At 33.9% G+C, this 18,147-nt stretch overlaps 1 protein-coding gene across 1 annotated transcript in view; it reads right to left on the bottom strand.

Annotated features, from left to right (window-relative positions):
• Nucleotides 1-4,629: 4,629 nt before the first annotated feature.
• The window catches only part of Smp_134590 (putative unc-13 (munc13)), a gene marked incomplete at both ends in the record, with an annotated part of 112,000 nt that continues 98,482 nt past the window's right edge, over nt 4,630-18,147 (bottom strand). The window contains 6 exons of the mRNA XM_018798726.1: nt 4,630-4,951; nt 5,897-6,059; nt 10,714-10,792; nt 12,423-12,539; nt 15,752-15,823; nt 16,947-17,105. Coding sequence (XP_018653639.1) covers nt 4,630-4,951; nt 5,897-6,059; nt 10,714-10,792; nt 12,423-12,539; nt 15,752-15,823; nt 16,947-17,105 — 912 coding nt within the window. The remainder of the gene's footprint in view (nt 4,952-5,896; nt 6,060-10,713; nt 10,793-12,422; nt 12,540-15,751; nt 15,824-16,946; nt 17,106-18,147) is intronic.

The raw sequence follows: 18,147 nt of genomic DNA, 5'->3' as shown, positions 1-18,147 counted from the left end.
CTGTAGAAGACATGAGATAACTACTTTAGTTAGAGTGGAGTGTCTAAATAATTCTCTTTACAGTCACAAATAACTAATAAACAAGCAAAGTTAACTTATTCAGAGTGCCGAAATTTTTCTGATGTAGGGCCAGTGAAATGTCACTGAACCCTAGCCAAATCATCCGGCAGTTGGGTCACTAAATATCGAACAGATCATCGATCTCCGTTGAGGTCAATGACAATGAATGAGCATCAGTTAATTAAACGCCATGGACTGGCCCATGTGACAGTTGTCTTACTTTCTCTTGTATCTACTTTAACTAATATATTCCTGTAATAACGTTCTTTGTGTTGTTCAGTCTTCAGAGCATCCATGGTCCCTTGATTCGTTGATGGGGAAATCCGCGTAAGGTTCTGGTCGCTAGGTGTGACTTCAGTGTAAGTTGGTTCGTCACCATTGTCGTCTAACTCTAGTAGGCCCCAAAATCAATCGACATAGATCATCAACACTACACTGGTTAGCGATTTTAGCAAAGATGTGTCCTATGGGATAGGGTCTCTGAACTCATATCTAACACTAGAAGAGCTACGGGCAATATCATCGATGAACAAGAAGAATCTTGAGCAGACGTAAAGACGAGGATAGGCAATTCAAGGGGCGCATCCCTACAGTTGAAGAACATATGGAACTCAAAACAACTGTCTGTCAACCAATATCAAAGTCACAATCTTCAATATGAACGTCGAGACAGTCCTAATGTATGAAGCTGTAACTTCGAGAACTACTTCAACCGTCGTCAAGAAGGTACAAGTATTTATAAATAGTTGTCTATGCAAAATACTCAACATTCACTGGTCGGATGCCATCAGCAACAATCTACTGTGGGAGAGAACAAACCAGTTTCCAGCTCAAAAGGAAATTAGGAAAGGACGTTGGAAGTGGATAGAACACACATTGAAAAAATCAACAAACTGCATCACAAAGCGAGCCCTAACTTGGAATGCTGAAGGGAAACGGAAAAGATGAAGGTCGAAAAACATATTACACCGGTAAATAGAAGCACATTTGAAAAGAATGAATAACAATTGGAAAGGATTGCCCAGGACAGGGTTGGATGGAAAATGCTTGTGGGTGACCTATGCCACTTCTCAAGGGTTAGTAGGAGCAATTAACTTTACTTCGCACAGATATTCCACTGTCTGCCTTTGCTCATAATGCTTGTGAATTAAGGCCATAGCGAGGCAATACACGCAGTATGCACATATGCCAAGTAGAGACTGAACAGTTTCAGTCCTAAACATCAATGGGAAGATTCAAACAAACAATACAAAGTGAATTTCAACTTCACCACATTGCACAAGCAAGTGGCTATCAGCACTCAGTAGCTGAGTGGATAACGCGACGGCGTTTGAAGCGAAAGGTACTGGATTCGAGTCCCAGAGTGAACATCAACCCTGAGATGCAAGTACATCTATCTGATGAGCCTCAAATAGGACGAAACGCGAGTCAAACACGATTCCATCTTCGCTTATAATTATGATTAAATTTATGGAAAAGTCTTACATTAAGGAAACAATGCCGCCAGAGCAAACTATCGATAACGGTATTTTAATGTCCACGTAAATTCGATTTAAATCTTTCTGTTGAAACAGCTTCGAGAAAACGTAGTTAATTAAGATTCCTTGTTTATTAGTTATTTTGAAAGATTTCGAAGCATCAAAGTTATCTCCATTGTCGAGCAAGCAACGAGTATTTGAACTATGGTCCATTCACTCTCAACTTCTCTGATATATATTTTGAGATGAGTACACTGACTATTTTGGTTCTTACAATACTTGTTGTTTGGTGCATACTAGTAAACTGGTAAACACAATTGAAGACAAAGTAAGACGGGGATTTGTCCGCACTTCGTTATCGCAGTAAGCATAAGGCTTGGTATAGAGATCCAAGGTTGGCTACTGGAAACATCATTTTGGTACATACTTCAAGACAAAAATATAGTAGGACTAGGAGTAATAACTGAACCACATTACTAACTTATCATATTTATTTTGATCTGAGTTTTGACCTAACTCTTTTTAGTTCAGAGACTCGTAGGAACACGAAAATAACACTAGAACCAAGCCAAATCATCTTTCAAGCTGAGCCAGTTCTGCATTGTAGTACAGATCATTGGACGTCAGACGTTTTTTTTCGGAACACTTTCCAGGCCAACAGTGACTTACCCAAATGAATTATTGAACGCTATGGAACTGGCTCTTGTGATAATCATTCGCTTCGTATATTTCATCCATTCATTCTCTTCGCATCAAAATCAAACATTCACTTATTCCGCACAAACACCCTACAAGATAAATTGCCTGAGTACCATTATAGAGTGACATAGTCTGGGTATCTCTCATGTGATATGGCTTCAACGCAAATAAAGTGGCATAACAATCGTCGTTAAACTGCAGTTCTCTAAACTTCCACAAGTTAATCCAACAAACATGGTTACCTTTACAAAATATTTGAGCCGAACCTTATTAGTGGCTTTACAGCATAATCTAAGCACCATAGTGTGAGGAAACAAGTCTTGCCGGGTTTAGCATCAGAAATCTGAGTTCAAAATCGAGTACGGATGCAACTTCTAAGCTAAAGAAGAATCCATTGAGCATTTAGCTTGATTCGTCACATAGTCTGATGGATGAAGACCCACAAACTTCAAAACAAAACCTCTACCGTTCGTCTGGTGGTGTACCATAATTCACTCTGACAATTCAAACTCTTTCGTGTAACAGCTCAACACTATTTGGTGAGAATTCTTGTAACACCTGAACTAGAGATAAAAACACATATGAGACTGCAACCTGGTAATAAAACTCAAGCTACCCAATAATTGCTTTGCAAAATGACTCATCATCCATTAGATTCCCATTAGATTCTGTATGAGTGACCCAAGTTAAAGAAAACAAGAAGTATTATCTACGTTGTCTGATTCTCTCTTAATATCATCATCATTTGTAAAAAATGCTGGTAGGCGATCAAATGAATATATTCATGAACAATAGTGTCATACCGCTCGAAACCCAACAAGACTCTGTTAAAGTGAATTTCATTTGCTCTGAAAATCCTATGGTCACGAATTCATTAATCCGAGTGTGGAAAATGAAAACCCACAAACTCTTGAATTCTATTGAGAAAAGACAACTGTATATCATAGGGTAGCACTAAGGTTCTTCTATGAGGCGAAATGTAAGATAGTAGAAACAGTCAGAAAGTACGACTCAGATTAGCCATTTTTATTTGGAGGTGGGATTCTGTACTGTGTGAAGAGAAATTTTCGAGTAGTCTAATCTTCTTCCTAATATAAAAACTGACTGCAGATAGTTGAGTTTGAAAATGGTCCAACCATTCCATGAAGTTCTGCATTTTCGCTGTTATAAATATATACAGCAACTCACCCATAAAACTTTTACATCATCTAATCTCATTTTTGCATCAAAAGACAGTCAAAAAATAATTGACCACGTAAGTTAAGTATACCAGCAATCTCAAACAATAATGGCATTGGACATTCACATCTAGCAGTAACTGTGAAACTTTACAGTGTTGGTTTAATTTCACCGAACTCTAACTAAAATATCTGTCAAGTTGATTTCATTCACCCAATAGAAGACTAATCACCGAACGCCGATGACTATAGAGGATTCAGCAACCAGTGATACTCAAATTAAACAGTTACATCATTCCTGTTTCGGGACATTAACAATCCACTAGGTAGTAATGCAACTACTTTTAATAAACGTATCAACAATATAATAATTGAGGTATCATTTAAAACATTTTTTTCTGCTTACAAATCCCCACTCCACCCCCTTTGTCAAAAAAGAAATCTAGACAAAAAGAAAATTCATTCACAATTTATAAATAATATTAAACAAAAGAAACTCTTTGAATGAAAAAAAAAGGGGATAGTTCTCTTTTTATTCATATCTATTCATTTCATCATTGATCTGGATAGGGATACAGATATATTGATTGTTTATGAAGATACATACTTAAGTTTAAAGTGACAATAATAATAATAATAATAAATTTAATTGTTTATCTTTTGAATTTATGGGTGTATATTTGTGTACATAGATTATCACTTTTAACTCCATATATGTAGATAAGTATATGAGTTATCCATTACAAATTATTGATTTTGTCAAATCTCTCTTTCTCTCTCTCTCTCTCTCTCTGTGTATATTTATAAAAAAATGTTTTATGCACGCGGCGAATAATAATAATACAGAGTATTTTGTAACTCAGCTTATTAGTATATAAATAATAGTTAAGTTCATAGAAAATAGGCGCTGAGATATTACAATCTGTTTATCCATACTTGTATATATATGTATGTATGTAAATGAGAATCTCTTGGAAATTGTTTGAAGTGTACTTAAAGAGAAAGAACTAAGCAAATCATCCAAAAAATAATAATATATTGGTAACTTCGTATTATATATCACTCCCCCCCTTCTCTCTCTCTCTCTCTTTCTCCCTGTGGATTATTGTGAATAATAAATAAATAAATTTGTTCCTGATTTATGACCATTTTAGCTCATGAAAAAATATATATCAATGATATCTTTTAAATATATATTAATAAAATAATAATTATTATTCTCCATTTTGTTGTGTTAATAATCCAGTATTATCATTCTCTGTTGGAGCACGATATTCCGATTTAGCACGAACAAACTCTCGAGCTACATCATCTGTATTAACACGTTGTGAAAGTACACGTAATACTGTCCATCCAGTTTCTGTAAAATGTAAACGTCGTCCTAATGGAAGTCGAATTGGAGTTGCACCAAGATTTAATGCTCTAGATAAAGATAATACTGTAACACCAACAAGACGATCAGTTCGTCCAAAACAATAATCTTTTACAGATAAATGTAATTCATACCATTCAGGATCACTTTGATTAGATAAGAAACTGTGAATGATACGAAAATATAAAATACGAAATATATTAAGTGTAAGATTTTGATCTTAGGTGGATGTATTTAGTGATATTGTATTCTCCAAGGTAGAAGATTTAATCGTGAAGCTTTCATTAGTATTCTGAACAATATTTTTAACACCCACTTTAAGATCATCAGAATAAGCTGGCACAATGCTTTCGGAAAAAACTGAAAACCCACTTTTACATTGAGTAGGTACAGAAATTATTGTCCAGAATGACACTGATAGCCCTACAATTAAATTATCTAGTTCAAAGAACACAACACCACCAAAATGGAAACATATATTAAGATATAAAAATATGTACAGTAAAAAGGAACTCAAATGACACTACAAACATTCTATCAATTAAGTCATAAATGCAGGTAAATGCTTGGACAATATAAATCGAGTCATGCCAAGAGATGTGAACTTTATGTATGTAGCGGGCAAACTAGTTGTCATCTATGCTTGAAGACGTTAGGTAAAATGAGTTGAATTTAAATGACAGTAACTCTTATAATATTAACTACTCAACTTTATGTTCTCATATAATTCTTTTATTTTATGCCCGGAATACCTTGAATAATCTCCACAACTAACATTATAGAGTTTTAAGCTCTACTTTATATATAAATTAACATATTGAAAATAACTGTTTTCTTGCTATGGGTCATGTGTTACGGAGAGAACTATGAAGACTACCAAAGTAAATGACCTCATCTCCAGTATTTATCAGACATACTATATGTATTCGTTCTACCTTAATAATGGGTTTATCTTCACTAACTTAATCAAATAAGCTTAACTTTATTTCAAATCTTTAAGTAGTCAAGTATCAACATATACACACAAGAAATGATGCATATCATTTAACTGTAATAATTTTAAGATGCAATATCAAGCCTAATTAAATATGAAAACAAACGATACTTACAATACAAATGTTTCATGATAAATGGGCATTGTAGTGACTGATTTCGATTTTGTAGCAGCTTTACGTTTACGATCAGATAATAACGGTCCAAAAATATAAACTTCTACAAATGGCCTAAACATTCCAGTGGCAAGAGACCAATTCAAATCTGAAGCTGTATGAACTAAAAAAAATATATATGTATACAAGTATTGATATTGCGTATTTAAAAGTGTATAACTGTTGAACATCTAATACTAGTACATGTATTTAATCTAGTCATTTGGGGATTTTCATCCCATTCACATTCAGGTTTTGTTAGATGTTTACAGGTGATACTGTGTGACTCAATGATTAACAAAACATTAAGTTAACTGTCACTTTATTATTTGAAGAATCACCACTGCTGTAGACCAACTTTTTTTAAGATCTTAATGACGTATTCTTGACAAGTGTTAAATGGATGAAATAAAATAACCATTCCAATATTCGATATTTTCCAATGCTTATCCGGTTTATTCCTTCTAAAATTAACAGTTTTTAAGAAGACCTAATAAGGATAGACATTCAATAAAACAATTACGGATTATTCACTTAAGGCTAATTAATTCATGTTATTAATATACAGTTAAATACGCTGACCAATCACTGAGTAATGACTATGTTTTGTTGGTATAGTCTTTAGTTATGACAATTCTGTCTATCACGTTACAGTGTGCCGATTAATCTGACGAAATTCAGCATTGGTAGCCATTCTCAAAATGAAACTTAATTTCCCATAATAATAACTAATCTATTCTGTGGGCACTATGAAATAAAAGTGATTACACTGAATCTATGTTCAATTGTGTTTAGTGACAACTCGTATGACTACACTGCTTATTAAATTATGACCAATTTAAGCTCTTTTATTCAACGGTTGTATAGGAGACCAAGTTGATAAACGTTGTAATTTAGTTATAGGAGTCTTATAGAGGTTGGTTTAGTTTGTAAATTGTACTCATTGCAGATATCATTTTAGGTGCAATCAACAACTCGGAAGTACTCCATAGCTATTTGGCCCAAGTTTGGGACTTCTGAATTAGGTAAACGCAAGACTTCATCATATAGTAAACTCAAGACTTTCAGGTTTTACGGCGAACAATTATTCATCAGATCGTCCATATATGTCACAAACTGACTGAAGTTGTAATTGTATAATCCGGCCCCAATCCATTAGTTCTTACGGTAGAGTGTTTGTCTTGAGACCCGAAGGTTGTTGCTTATACTGAAGGTGGGTTTCTGAGAACCTCACAGTTGAAAAATCACAAACTATGACGAAATAACAGTCAGGTTTTCCCTGGTTTTCACCATAACCCTACTTGTTGATGAGTATAACTTATAAATATTTAAGAACTTTCATCTAAATTAGAGTGAATAGTTTCACAGTATTTGGGTGCCGAGTTGATGTAAGACATTAAATGGGAATAATATATTTGTATAATCTAAGCGAATGAATTTGAAGTAAATACAATGTTTCACCTGGCAATCTGGTCCAAGCTTTTTCAAGGAATTATAATCAAACATCAAACATTGGACCAGATTGCCAGGCGAAACGTTGGATTTACTACAAATTCATTCGCTGAGATTTTACAAATATATATTATTCCTAATTAATGTATAACTTAGAAAGTTATAATTGCATTATTCATGATCTTAATTGTAGGTAAACAGCCAATAATAATAAATCTAGTCAAATCATAAAGTTCACATTACTGCTCATTTAACGAGGATATCATCAAGGTAAGTCCAATAAATGCATACATCATGTGACATACATTGAGATTCCAAATTATAATTACAAGTAGTTCACAAGTAAAAGAACCTTTCACTTTTGTGATAATTAAAACATTGATTTTTATTTTATTTTTAATTTGATATTCAGTTAATTCCAAAAAAAAGATTTATAACACATTAACACTTAACTCTCCTACTTTTCATCACATGGATAATGCTCAAAATATAGTCTTTTTGTTGAATTGTTCAATTGGATTCTATGGCGCAATTATGAATACTCACTGCCTACTGAATATGTTCATAATAGGACGAGATAGTACTTTCAGGTTCTCAATGGTTATCTAAGTTAAATCGGTTCATAATCTCAATAAATTTAAAAAATCTCTTCAACCCTCATACACCTATATATGTATATTAATAGATGTTTGAAGAAAATTGCTCCTGGTGAAACGTTTTTCACCGTCATCTCTGAACTGTTCAGAATTTTTGAGAGTAAAATGTGAATAAAATCATCAATATCTCTAATGTTGTAGTTAATAATGTGAATCCAACTGGGTTAATCTGACAATTATGTGCATTTCCATAGTTGAAAGCATGAGTTAATTGAAGTTAGATCATCATCAAAAACCTGGAAGCACTGGACGACCGTTTCGTCCTATTGTGGGACTCCTCAGCAGAGCGCATCCATGATCTAGTGAGAAGCCAGTGACTAGTGGAGTTCAACCACGTCTGTTGTGGGATAGGAACTCAGCGAAGACAATTGGTGGACGGTTGCCCAACTTCGTGGATTGGTTAGAGTTAGACATAAACACCATCGGATGCCGGCTCAGTGGTCTATCGGTTAAGTGCTCTGGCGCGAGACTGGTAGGTCCTGGGTTCGAGATCGTGGATGCGCACTGCTGAGTAGTCCCACAATAGGACGAAACGATCGTCCAGTGCCTCCAATTTTTCCTTGGTGGTCTAGCTTCAATTGACTTATGCTTTCAACTATGAAAATACTGAGATCTCCACGAAACCCCTTCTGATATGTGCATTTCGTTTGTCAATGTGTCATGTACTAGTGAGCCATGATTACCTAGTTATAGAAGACGGATGTATCCATTTATCTTGACAAAATGAAATATTTAACATCTAACTCTTATTCAAGACTTCTACTAAGTGATTTATTATACTTTATGTTAATAAACTATTGTCTAGTCTAATCAACTGTTGATCAGATATTGTGTATGCGTCTATTATATGATACACTTTAAGTGATCTATCTAATCTATCAAACCTATTATCCACATATAATGTCAATGTATTTATGCTAAACCTATACCTACACTGGTCGTACTATCTTGTGACAAACAGTAAATCTTTTAATGCTTACGTTATACCAATGTGTCATTGTATTAGAGACGTTGTATAAAAACCTTAAGAAAATAAGCTTTATTAGAAATTTTCGAAAGACGTCATTTCATTTGCGTGCCTATCTCCAATTAATAAAATATATGTGTATATATTATGTATGAAGTTTTGTAAGAGTATCAGAGAGCTTCAATATTCCCGTCGGCATTTCGAAGAATACAATAAACTAACGAAATAGATTTATGGTTGGCTGTGACAAGTTTTTTTATTTATTTCTCCAATATCTTACTATTAGTCTGTGTGTATACTGAGTTTTATGTTGATCCATTTCTATGTTTGGACATAGAGTTTACCATTAACTACTTGGAATATTATAAATTAAAACTATTAGTGTCTTATAGAAGTGATACATTTAGATTTCCTACAGTAAACTCTAACGCCTCCTGGATACCTCCTGGGGTCTACTGGAAGTTTAAATGCTTGATAAGTTAAGAGACTGGGTTGTATGCCCAACAATACCTTGTAACGAAAGAGTTTCGCTACAGATTTGCTGACAACAAACTTTGTGACTGATGACATTTTGTGATGGAATTTCATTAAAAAGATCTCCCGTCATATATCCTTATAAATTTGGGGAAATTTAGATCTCATAGTCTATCTAACACTATTCGAATAATGAATATATTTACAGATACTGACCAGGGGTAGGATGGTAAACGATATTAGGAACTATAAATATCTCAAAAACTTGAAAAATGAATTAAAAGCTAGCGGTGTTTGTAAATATTTCCCAAGACAGAGTTGGATGGAGAATGCTTGTGAGCGGCCTATGCTCCTCCACGAGGAGTAACAGGCGTAAGTAAGTAAGTGTTTGTAAAGACAAGTATGATTATTTTTAAATGCGTTTTCTAAGTTTTCCTTTCTGATCTTTTTTGCTTCAAGTTAATAATATTTTGTTGAGTAATTTGAATCTAAATGAGTCTTTGATTATATTTCTATGTGCCTCAAACTATGAAAAAAGAATACTTTAACCATTTTCTAATTCTGATTAAATTTCACTTGGTTGTTTGCTTCGATCAATACTGATTGTTTCCCTCACAATTAGTTCCTTTTCCAGATATTTTTGTAAATGATTTTATCTTTCGTTAACAAAAGCAATACAAATAATCAAATGATATACTACTGTGTACTACTATGTACTATTCTAGGCTGATGTTTGCTAATATGACTAGGAATAGAGTTGCGAAGAAACATGACCCGCCATTATATATTCAAAAAAACTGTTTACATTCAAACTCATATACAAATAAATTTTTCTGTTTCATTTTAATTGGCACAGTACAACAGTGACTGATACCAGGTTTAATTCAGTAGCCACTATATGTTACTTATTGTTTACACATGTGGTATGTAGCATAAATCAGAAGTAGAATGCATACCAGCAGAAAATTGAGAAGATCGCATTGAAAAGAACAGTAATGTATACAGTGAGTAATTGTAATAAAAACAACAACGAAGGGATGATGATGTTTTTAAGAGACAATTGATGGAAGATTTGCAAATGAAGTATTAAATGTATTGTTTTCATATTTTATCAAGACACTGTACTTTCACATTAATTTATAAGTTGGTTTTCCCCACTTGAGTCTTCGTTCACTAAACTATCACTCATCAAGAGAATGATAAATACAGTGATAATTGACTTGACTTACTTTTCACATTTACTTTATATTCACCGGTACCAGGGTGTTTGAAAATTTCTACTTGAAGTGTTAAGTAACCAACTGGCTCCTCATTGGCCAGATAATCTTTAGTAAATAATAATAATTTAGAAAATACAATAAAATAAGAGAATCTAAATCGTTTCCGTTTTTTCTATATTCTTTTTAAAATGCAATAATAAATTTAACTCATTAGGATGTGTGATTTATTAAGCTTGTTCAACCTGAAAATGGTTTATACAAAAGGTTGAATAAATCGAGAGTATCTGAAATACTCTCACGTTGAGATTCTTTAGTAATGAACTTCCACGACCTGTAGTTTACTACCTAAGTTAATCTGTGAAGTTGAGCAACTATTATTCAATTCTACCTATGGGTGTTCTGCTCATCCTCAACATGGTTCAATTCCATTTGTCGTCTAATCTCAATCGAAACTTCAGGGAGCTCTTACAAGTCCAGTTCATAAACAAATGAGTGCGTTTTCAGTTTAGCAGATATTCTAGTCACTGGTTTGAAATCCAAAGAAATGTCCGAACCAGAAAATCAAATGTTTTTTTTAAAAGTAGACTTGTTTCTCCTGTTCAGTTGACAACATGACTATGTAATTGAAAAAACACTACTCAGGTACGAGAAAGTTGACCATGAAACATTTTGAATGGGTTAACAGCTGAATCCACTTTATAATTACTGAAATTTCTTATCGCAGAAGAAACTATACATAATAAAAATCATTTTGATGTTAAGAACTTGGAGTTCATAAGCAAGAAACCCTGGATGTTGTTGTTGTGTTAATTGGTATTCATCAGCTAAATGTAAGATCTTCAAGAAACGTGAAAAATCGGTGAGTCTCACCAATCATCCTGGTATGAATTAGAAGGTTGGTCATAAAAATAGATTTTGTAGATATTCATTTTAATTATACAAGTGCTAATTTCAAAATCTGAACTAAAGTAAACGATTAATGTAGCAGAAAGCACGAGTCAATTGAAGCTAGACCACCATGGAAAACCTGGAAACACTGGACGGCCGTTTCGTCCTATTATGGGACTCCTCAGCAGTGCGCATCCACGAACCCGCTCTCGCGAGCGATACTCGAACCCAGGACCTACCAGTCTCAAGCCGAAGCCCTTAACCGATAGACCACTGAGTAGTGACCAGTGGAGTTCAAAACCACGTCTGTTGTGAGATAGGAACTCACTGAAGACAATTGGTGAATGGTTGCTCAACTTCGTGGATCAGTTGAAGTCAGACATTAACACCGTTGGATGCCAGCTCAGTGGTCTATCGGTTAAGGGCTTCGGCTTGAGACTGGTAGGTCCTGGGTTCGAGTATCGCTCGCGAGAGCGGGTTCGTGGATGCGCACTGCTGAGGAGTCCCATAATAGGACGAAACGGCCGTCCAGTGTTTCCAGGTTTTCCATGGTGGTCTAGCTTCAATTGACTCATGCTTTTTACTATGAAAAATACTAAATCTCCACAAAAACCCCTTCTGATAATTAATGTAGCTATAGTACAACGAACAATTCAGTTTAAAATAGCCTTTCATTCATTATAAGTAAAAATATTTTGTCTGTATGAAACAAATGATTACCTTGTGAAGTTTGTGTAGCTATAAAATCTCGAAGTAATTCATCTGTAGCCTGAGAATATAGTGCTAATACTTGTCGTAAACTATGTAGTTCTTGACTCCTATCAAGAAACGAACGTTTCACACCACGTCCACCAGCATGAAAATATACACGAATTGTTATTCAAGCAAATGCCAAGTAATTCACATTGATATGGTGTAAGACCTTTCTCAGGTTCACGTGTTGTTTCCTACAATACAATATAAATTCAAGTTACATATCAATTGCTTTCACCTATTCAAAATTAATGAAAGCTGAACTATCTAAAACGTGTAATTCATGGTAGATCATGTTTAGAGTCAAAGCCTCCGCGCGCGAGACCAAAAAACCTGGATCCGATCGCCACATGAGGGATCGTGGATGCTCAATGCTGAGGGGTCCAACACTAGGACGAAGAGGGAGTCCAGTGATTCTACGTTGTCAAAGATGGTTTTACCATGATCGGTTCATGATTTCAATAGATCATATGGTTGAATCCTAACAAACAATATCCTTCAACATCTCCCTCAAAACACACTTTTATTCATGTGAATTTTGTAGTTACGCTAAACACAAAAATTGAAGGAATTGAATGTCTGTGTATACACATCAGAAAACAATTTTATGCACATCAATATATATATTCATACATAATATTCTTGTTAAAAATAGCGCACTCAAGATTCAATGAAATTAAGCTGGTGACATAGAAATGAGGTTAGTGAAGAGTTTTAATGTGTGAGAGAAGGTTTATATGCTCCACACCACACCAATGTGTAAGAGAGGGGGAGAGAAAGAGGTACAGAAAAAAATCCACTAAACAAGAATCTGTTAGGTCGTAAAACCACTCGTATCGGTGGCAGGAGAAAGATCTATCACTACTGAAACGTAAGATATAGAGAAAAATTAAGAATGAATACATTTGATTGTGTTCGATTCATATGTGAATTAAATAGCAAAATAATTGAAGACTTAATCTATGCAGTAGATCCACTTATGTTAAATAACTGTTCTCATAATCTTTAATTGTTTCATTCAGCTAGTGATTTGGACACTGAAAAATGGACAAATGAATTTAGACTTGACTTATTAAAGCGCATTTGAATAAATGAATAAAGAATCTTCAAAAAAACGTATCTGACTCTATTCGTATTTGATTCCCGATTAACTTTGTATATTTCCTTGTGTTTATCCTACTGTGTAACAAGTTCATTTGACAACACGATCTTAAAATTCGAATGTGAAATGTGTTGGAAATGTTATTATTAAGTCTTCCAATCAAGCTCTCGAGAGGATTTCCTATCCACTTCTAGTAATCCCAAACTTAATATAAACAACAACCTGAACATAAGAGAAAAGGTTCGAAGTCCCGAAAGAAACTTTACTCCAGTGTTAAAGTACAAACAGAAAATCGTGTGTATTTATACCATTTGAGGTGAACTAAATCGTCTAGAAAGTCTTTGAAGCATACGAAATATAGCATAGGAAGGTAACTATCCAAACAAAAACATGACACGTAATCTTTCACCCTTCTAGAAGTTTCGAAGATACTTCTATTAAATACTAATTCTATGAAATATTTACTGAACAGTCTTTTTTTTTTTAAAAAAAGTAGATTAACAGGTGAATCATGAGAGTGAATGTATGGATGAAGATCGAATTGACTTAATCATCAAATATTACAGCATTTAGATTGATAGGGATATCAAACAATGTAAACTATCGAAAATTTTGAAATACATGGATTGAGCATCGTTAGTTGAGGTGGAAATCAAAATACAACAGACAACTATTCTTCTCCTTCTTCATTCACAGATTAAATTTTCAGAGTTTGCAACAACAGATAGTTTTGTTTGGGTTCTCTATCTCATTGGACACAGTTCAGTTGTTATGAATTAATTTAACCTAGTTTTGTTGATCTTTTCGGGTACAAGAGATAATTTAATCTCAGAAGAAACATTTTAACATTCCACTGTTGTTTTTGGATTAAATATCATGATATGTTGATCTCTACTGAATAACTCAATGTTAATAGTACTGAACAGGAGTTTTTTTTCTTTAAACTAACGATAAACTATGTTGTTCAAAATTTAAGACCGTAATTTCACAAAAACAAACTTATTTAACTTACAGATAAAATTTTCCCCTGTACAACTTGACTACCAACATGACTTAATAGGCTTTGTGCCCCGCCAATTAATTTCGCTGGTGTATTTGAGCTTAAAAGCAATCCCGTAGCCAGCTTAAGGGAAGAGGAACACAATTATATTTAGTATTAGTTAAATGTTAACAGTAAAATGATAGACTGTGCTATTCCAGACATGTAATATGCTTTTGTTCACGTGCTATCATAAAGATAAACTATGGGCAAGAGATAATGAAGAAGATACGCTGTTGGATAAACCCGACTATACACTTGTCAAAGTCGTGACCTATACATCCTTGTCTAAATAAATGATTTGTGCACACTTTATTCGGTGTCCCTGTTACAAACTTGCAAATTTTTCTTCAGTGTATGAGCTTAATTTCAGTTATCTTGTTCTATGGATTTCAGTCAACGCTGAAAATTGCGGCAATAAATTCAGTTTATCTCTTTCTGTTATTGAAGAATAAATATCGGTTACTAGCTAATCATTATCGAATTTGAAGTGCTTAGGGAAACATAAAACAAGGGAACAATTTCTAACTTCAAAACGACATTTTTCCTGATAGGGGAAAACTACACTTTTTTGAAAAAAAACGGTCATGGATAATTGTCATCCAGTTTAATTTAACGTCTAGCAGCAGTAACCATTTTTCATTTCTTACTGGTTACTGAAAATCATTCAATGTTATGAAAGCAACAAGTCTATAAAAATCAAAACATAGCATATTTTGAATAGTGGCTAACAATGTAATCGAAGGCACGGGTTTCGTTTTGTTTTAGACGTGATAACCAGATATGCTTGTATTTCACCTTTGGTGTTTACACTTAGATTCGAATCCAGTAACCACTCTTCCAAGCATCAAAGTGTTACCTACCCAAGCTACTAAGTCAAGTTCGAGGCAATGGGTGCTGGAGTGTAATTTTAGCCTGCAAACGAACATTGAGATCCACCTACATTCACACTGCACGGCCCGTACAAATTAAAATGTCCATTCTACATTTTATCATCAACCTATAACTGGTACTCACTTAACTTGTGACTGAATATGATATCAAGAAATCTGTTCAAGCACGATGAATGCCAACGGAACATCATCAATTCTTTCCTGAGTATCACCAAACTAAAATGTTTCTCACAATCTATGGATCAGGAAACTAGTAAGTAATCATTTCTCTTTTGACAACTCTAAGAGTAAATTACCATAAATTTATGTAACATCCAACCAACACAAAACGTACACAAAAATTAGAATATGAAGTGGAAAGAATCTAATTACCTGTTTCTGATCAGTAACTGTGGGTAGTACAACAAGTTTTTCTAAATTACACATTGTTATCCTCCATAATTGCTTGAAAAGTAATATTTAGAAATATAAACACAAATAATTAAGCAAGAAAGTTGGCAACTATTCTGATATACTGTTTGATATAACATGTATGTATATACAAACTTTACATTGTCAAAAAAACAGCCTAAGAAGTGTACATTTATCTATGTATTTATTTGGGGAAAACTGATGAATGATGTAGGAAAAACGAGCGAAAATGAAGTGAATCATTCTTATTTATAAAGAAAAGTACGATTTACATAGGAATAAAAAAATTTTATTCAGTGTAATTAGAGTTTAACAATGGGATATTTGTTAACAATCTCGCTAAAACAAATTTAAATCCTCATTACATAGTACAGCACACTTATCAGTGATATTCGTTATTCATATTTGATATACCTGGTACATGAATGCTTGATAACAACTTCTAACCACTTCTTAGCTTCTTAGTAATCTCTTACACTTCAGCCCTGAACAGAAGACAAAAGGTTAAACGAATGATAAGAAGCTTCACATCAAAAGTTAGTTTAGGTACGGAAAACAAGGATATTATGAGTTCATGAGTGACGTTGATATTTTAAAAGTTTCTAGTAATAATTCAGTGATAATCTGTCAATTTTCTAGAAGTCGGTAGGAAATTTCCGATAAACACGCAGTGGATAGAATATTTTCAGCATTTCCTCGGATTCTCAGAATTTTCCCGAGAATTTTATTATGACTTAACTGTTCCTGCTATCTAGATGTTTCAACAAGTTATCTAATTTTGTTTGTTTTAATACATCATTATGTCTATTAATCGCACAACCTATTCAGGCGCGTTTCTAAAATGTGTACAACCTTTCGCTGTACAAGTTACAAAGGCTCAATCAGAGATATCATGGTTGCTGACAATATGCAGCGAAAAGAATGTGCATTATTCAAATGTCGATTGATTGGAATGTTGACTTCTAACTTGAGATAACCCAATATTGATCGTCAGGATCGACGAAGAATTAAGAAAAGTAAACATGTTGAAATACTTTGTGCTGAGAATTCTATATTGTACCAAAAGTATAATATTGAATAGAGCTAATAATAATAATGATTTTTGTAAACCACAATTCAACAAAATAATAATGACATCGTTTTGTATGATTCATACCTTTAATATTCTTTTCAATACAGTTTTATCACAGACATTCGCTAGTATAGATAAAATACTTTCAAAATGATCCATTAGCGGTTGTAAGCATTCGTTTGCTTCATCTTCTTTACTGACACCACGACCAGTTGTATTATCCGAGCTATTCGATGGTCTACACTGTTAGAAAAAAGAGTATTATTATTACTATTATACAGACTAAAAACCAAACGCAGTTACAAATATTTCAATAGCCAAATATGTTATACCAACAGTAGGCAAATTGAGGTTCCAATTCAAGACAATACAGAATCACTCGATTATAGATAAGTGTATTAGTAGGACTAAACATAGGACGGAACAGTAGATCAATGAAATAATTAGATCAAAATACTTGATTACATCATACACTCGATTCAATTATCTGATCAACAATCAAAAGCCAGATATAATCGACAATGAATAGTGAACAAGTGGAGTCAGAATGGAACAAAAGTAAAAACAGATTCATGCATGAAACAATCTTTTATATTTATTGTAGTTGAATATATCTACAATAGATTATTGACCAATCACGTGATTGCTTTCAGCTGACACATATAGATAAATTACTTAATAATAGAACGAAAATACTATCTTTAAATGAGTATTAGTAGTGAAATGATAATTGAGAAAAAAGACAAACTATTGGTCTATTATTCATTTATACCAATACAAAAATTATTGACTCATTTAAAACTGTTAAACATGAGAACATGAAGAAATAAGAATTATGATTTCTGAATAACCCCAGTTATACATTATAGGCTTACTCCAATTACTGAACCGGAAAATGATGATCGATTGAATCAGTTTAATATCAGGAGGGGTTTTAGTGGATATTACAGTAATTTTAATAGTTGAGATCATGAGTCAATCGAAGCTAGACTACCATAGAAAACCTGAAAGCACTGAACGTCAGTTTCGTCCTATTGTGTGACTCCTCAGCAGCGCGCATCCACGATCCCTCCACTCCAGACTCTAACCCAGGACAATGGTGGACGTGTCGCTCAATTTCGTGGATTAATTGAAGTTAGACATTAACACCATCGGATGCGCGCGCCAGACCAATAGATCCTGGGTTTGAATCTCGCGAGGCGGGAACGTGGATGCACACTGTTGAGGAGTCCCACAATAGGACTAGACGGCCGTCCAGTGCTCCCAGGTTTCCGATAGTTGTCTA

Source organism: Schistosoma mansoni, chromosome 7, assembly GCF_000237925.1.
Source record: "Schistosoma mansoni strain Puerto Rico chromosome 7, complete genome".
NCBI classification, from domain to species: domain Eukaryota; kingdom Metazoa; phylum Platyhelminthes; class Trematoda; order Strigeidida; family Schistosomatidae; genus Schistosoma; species Schistosoma mansoni.
Note: the sequence above shows the minus strand (reverse complement) of the source record. Positions and strands in the feature narration are given on the sequence as shown.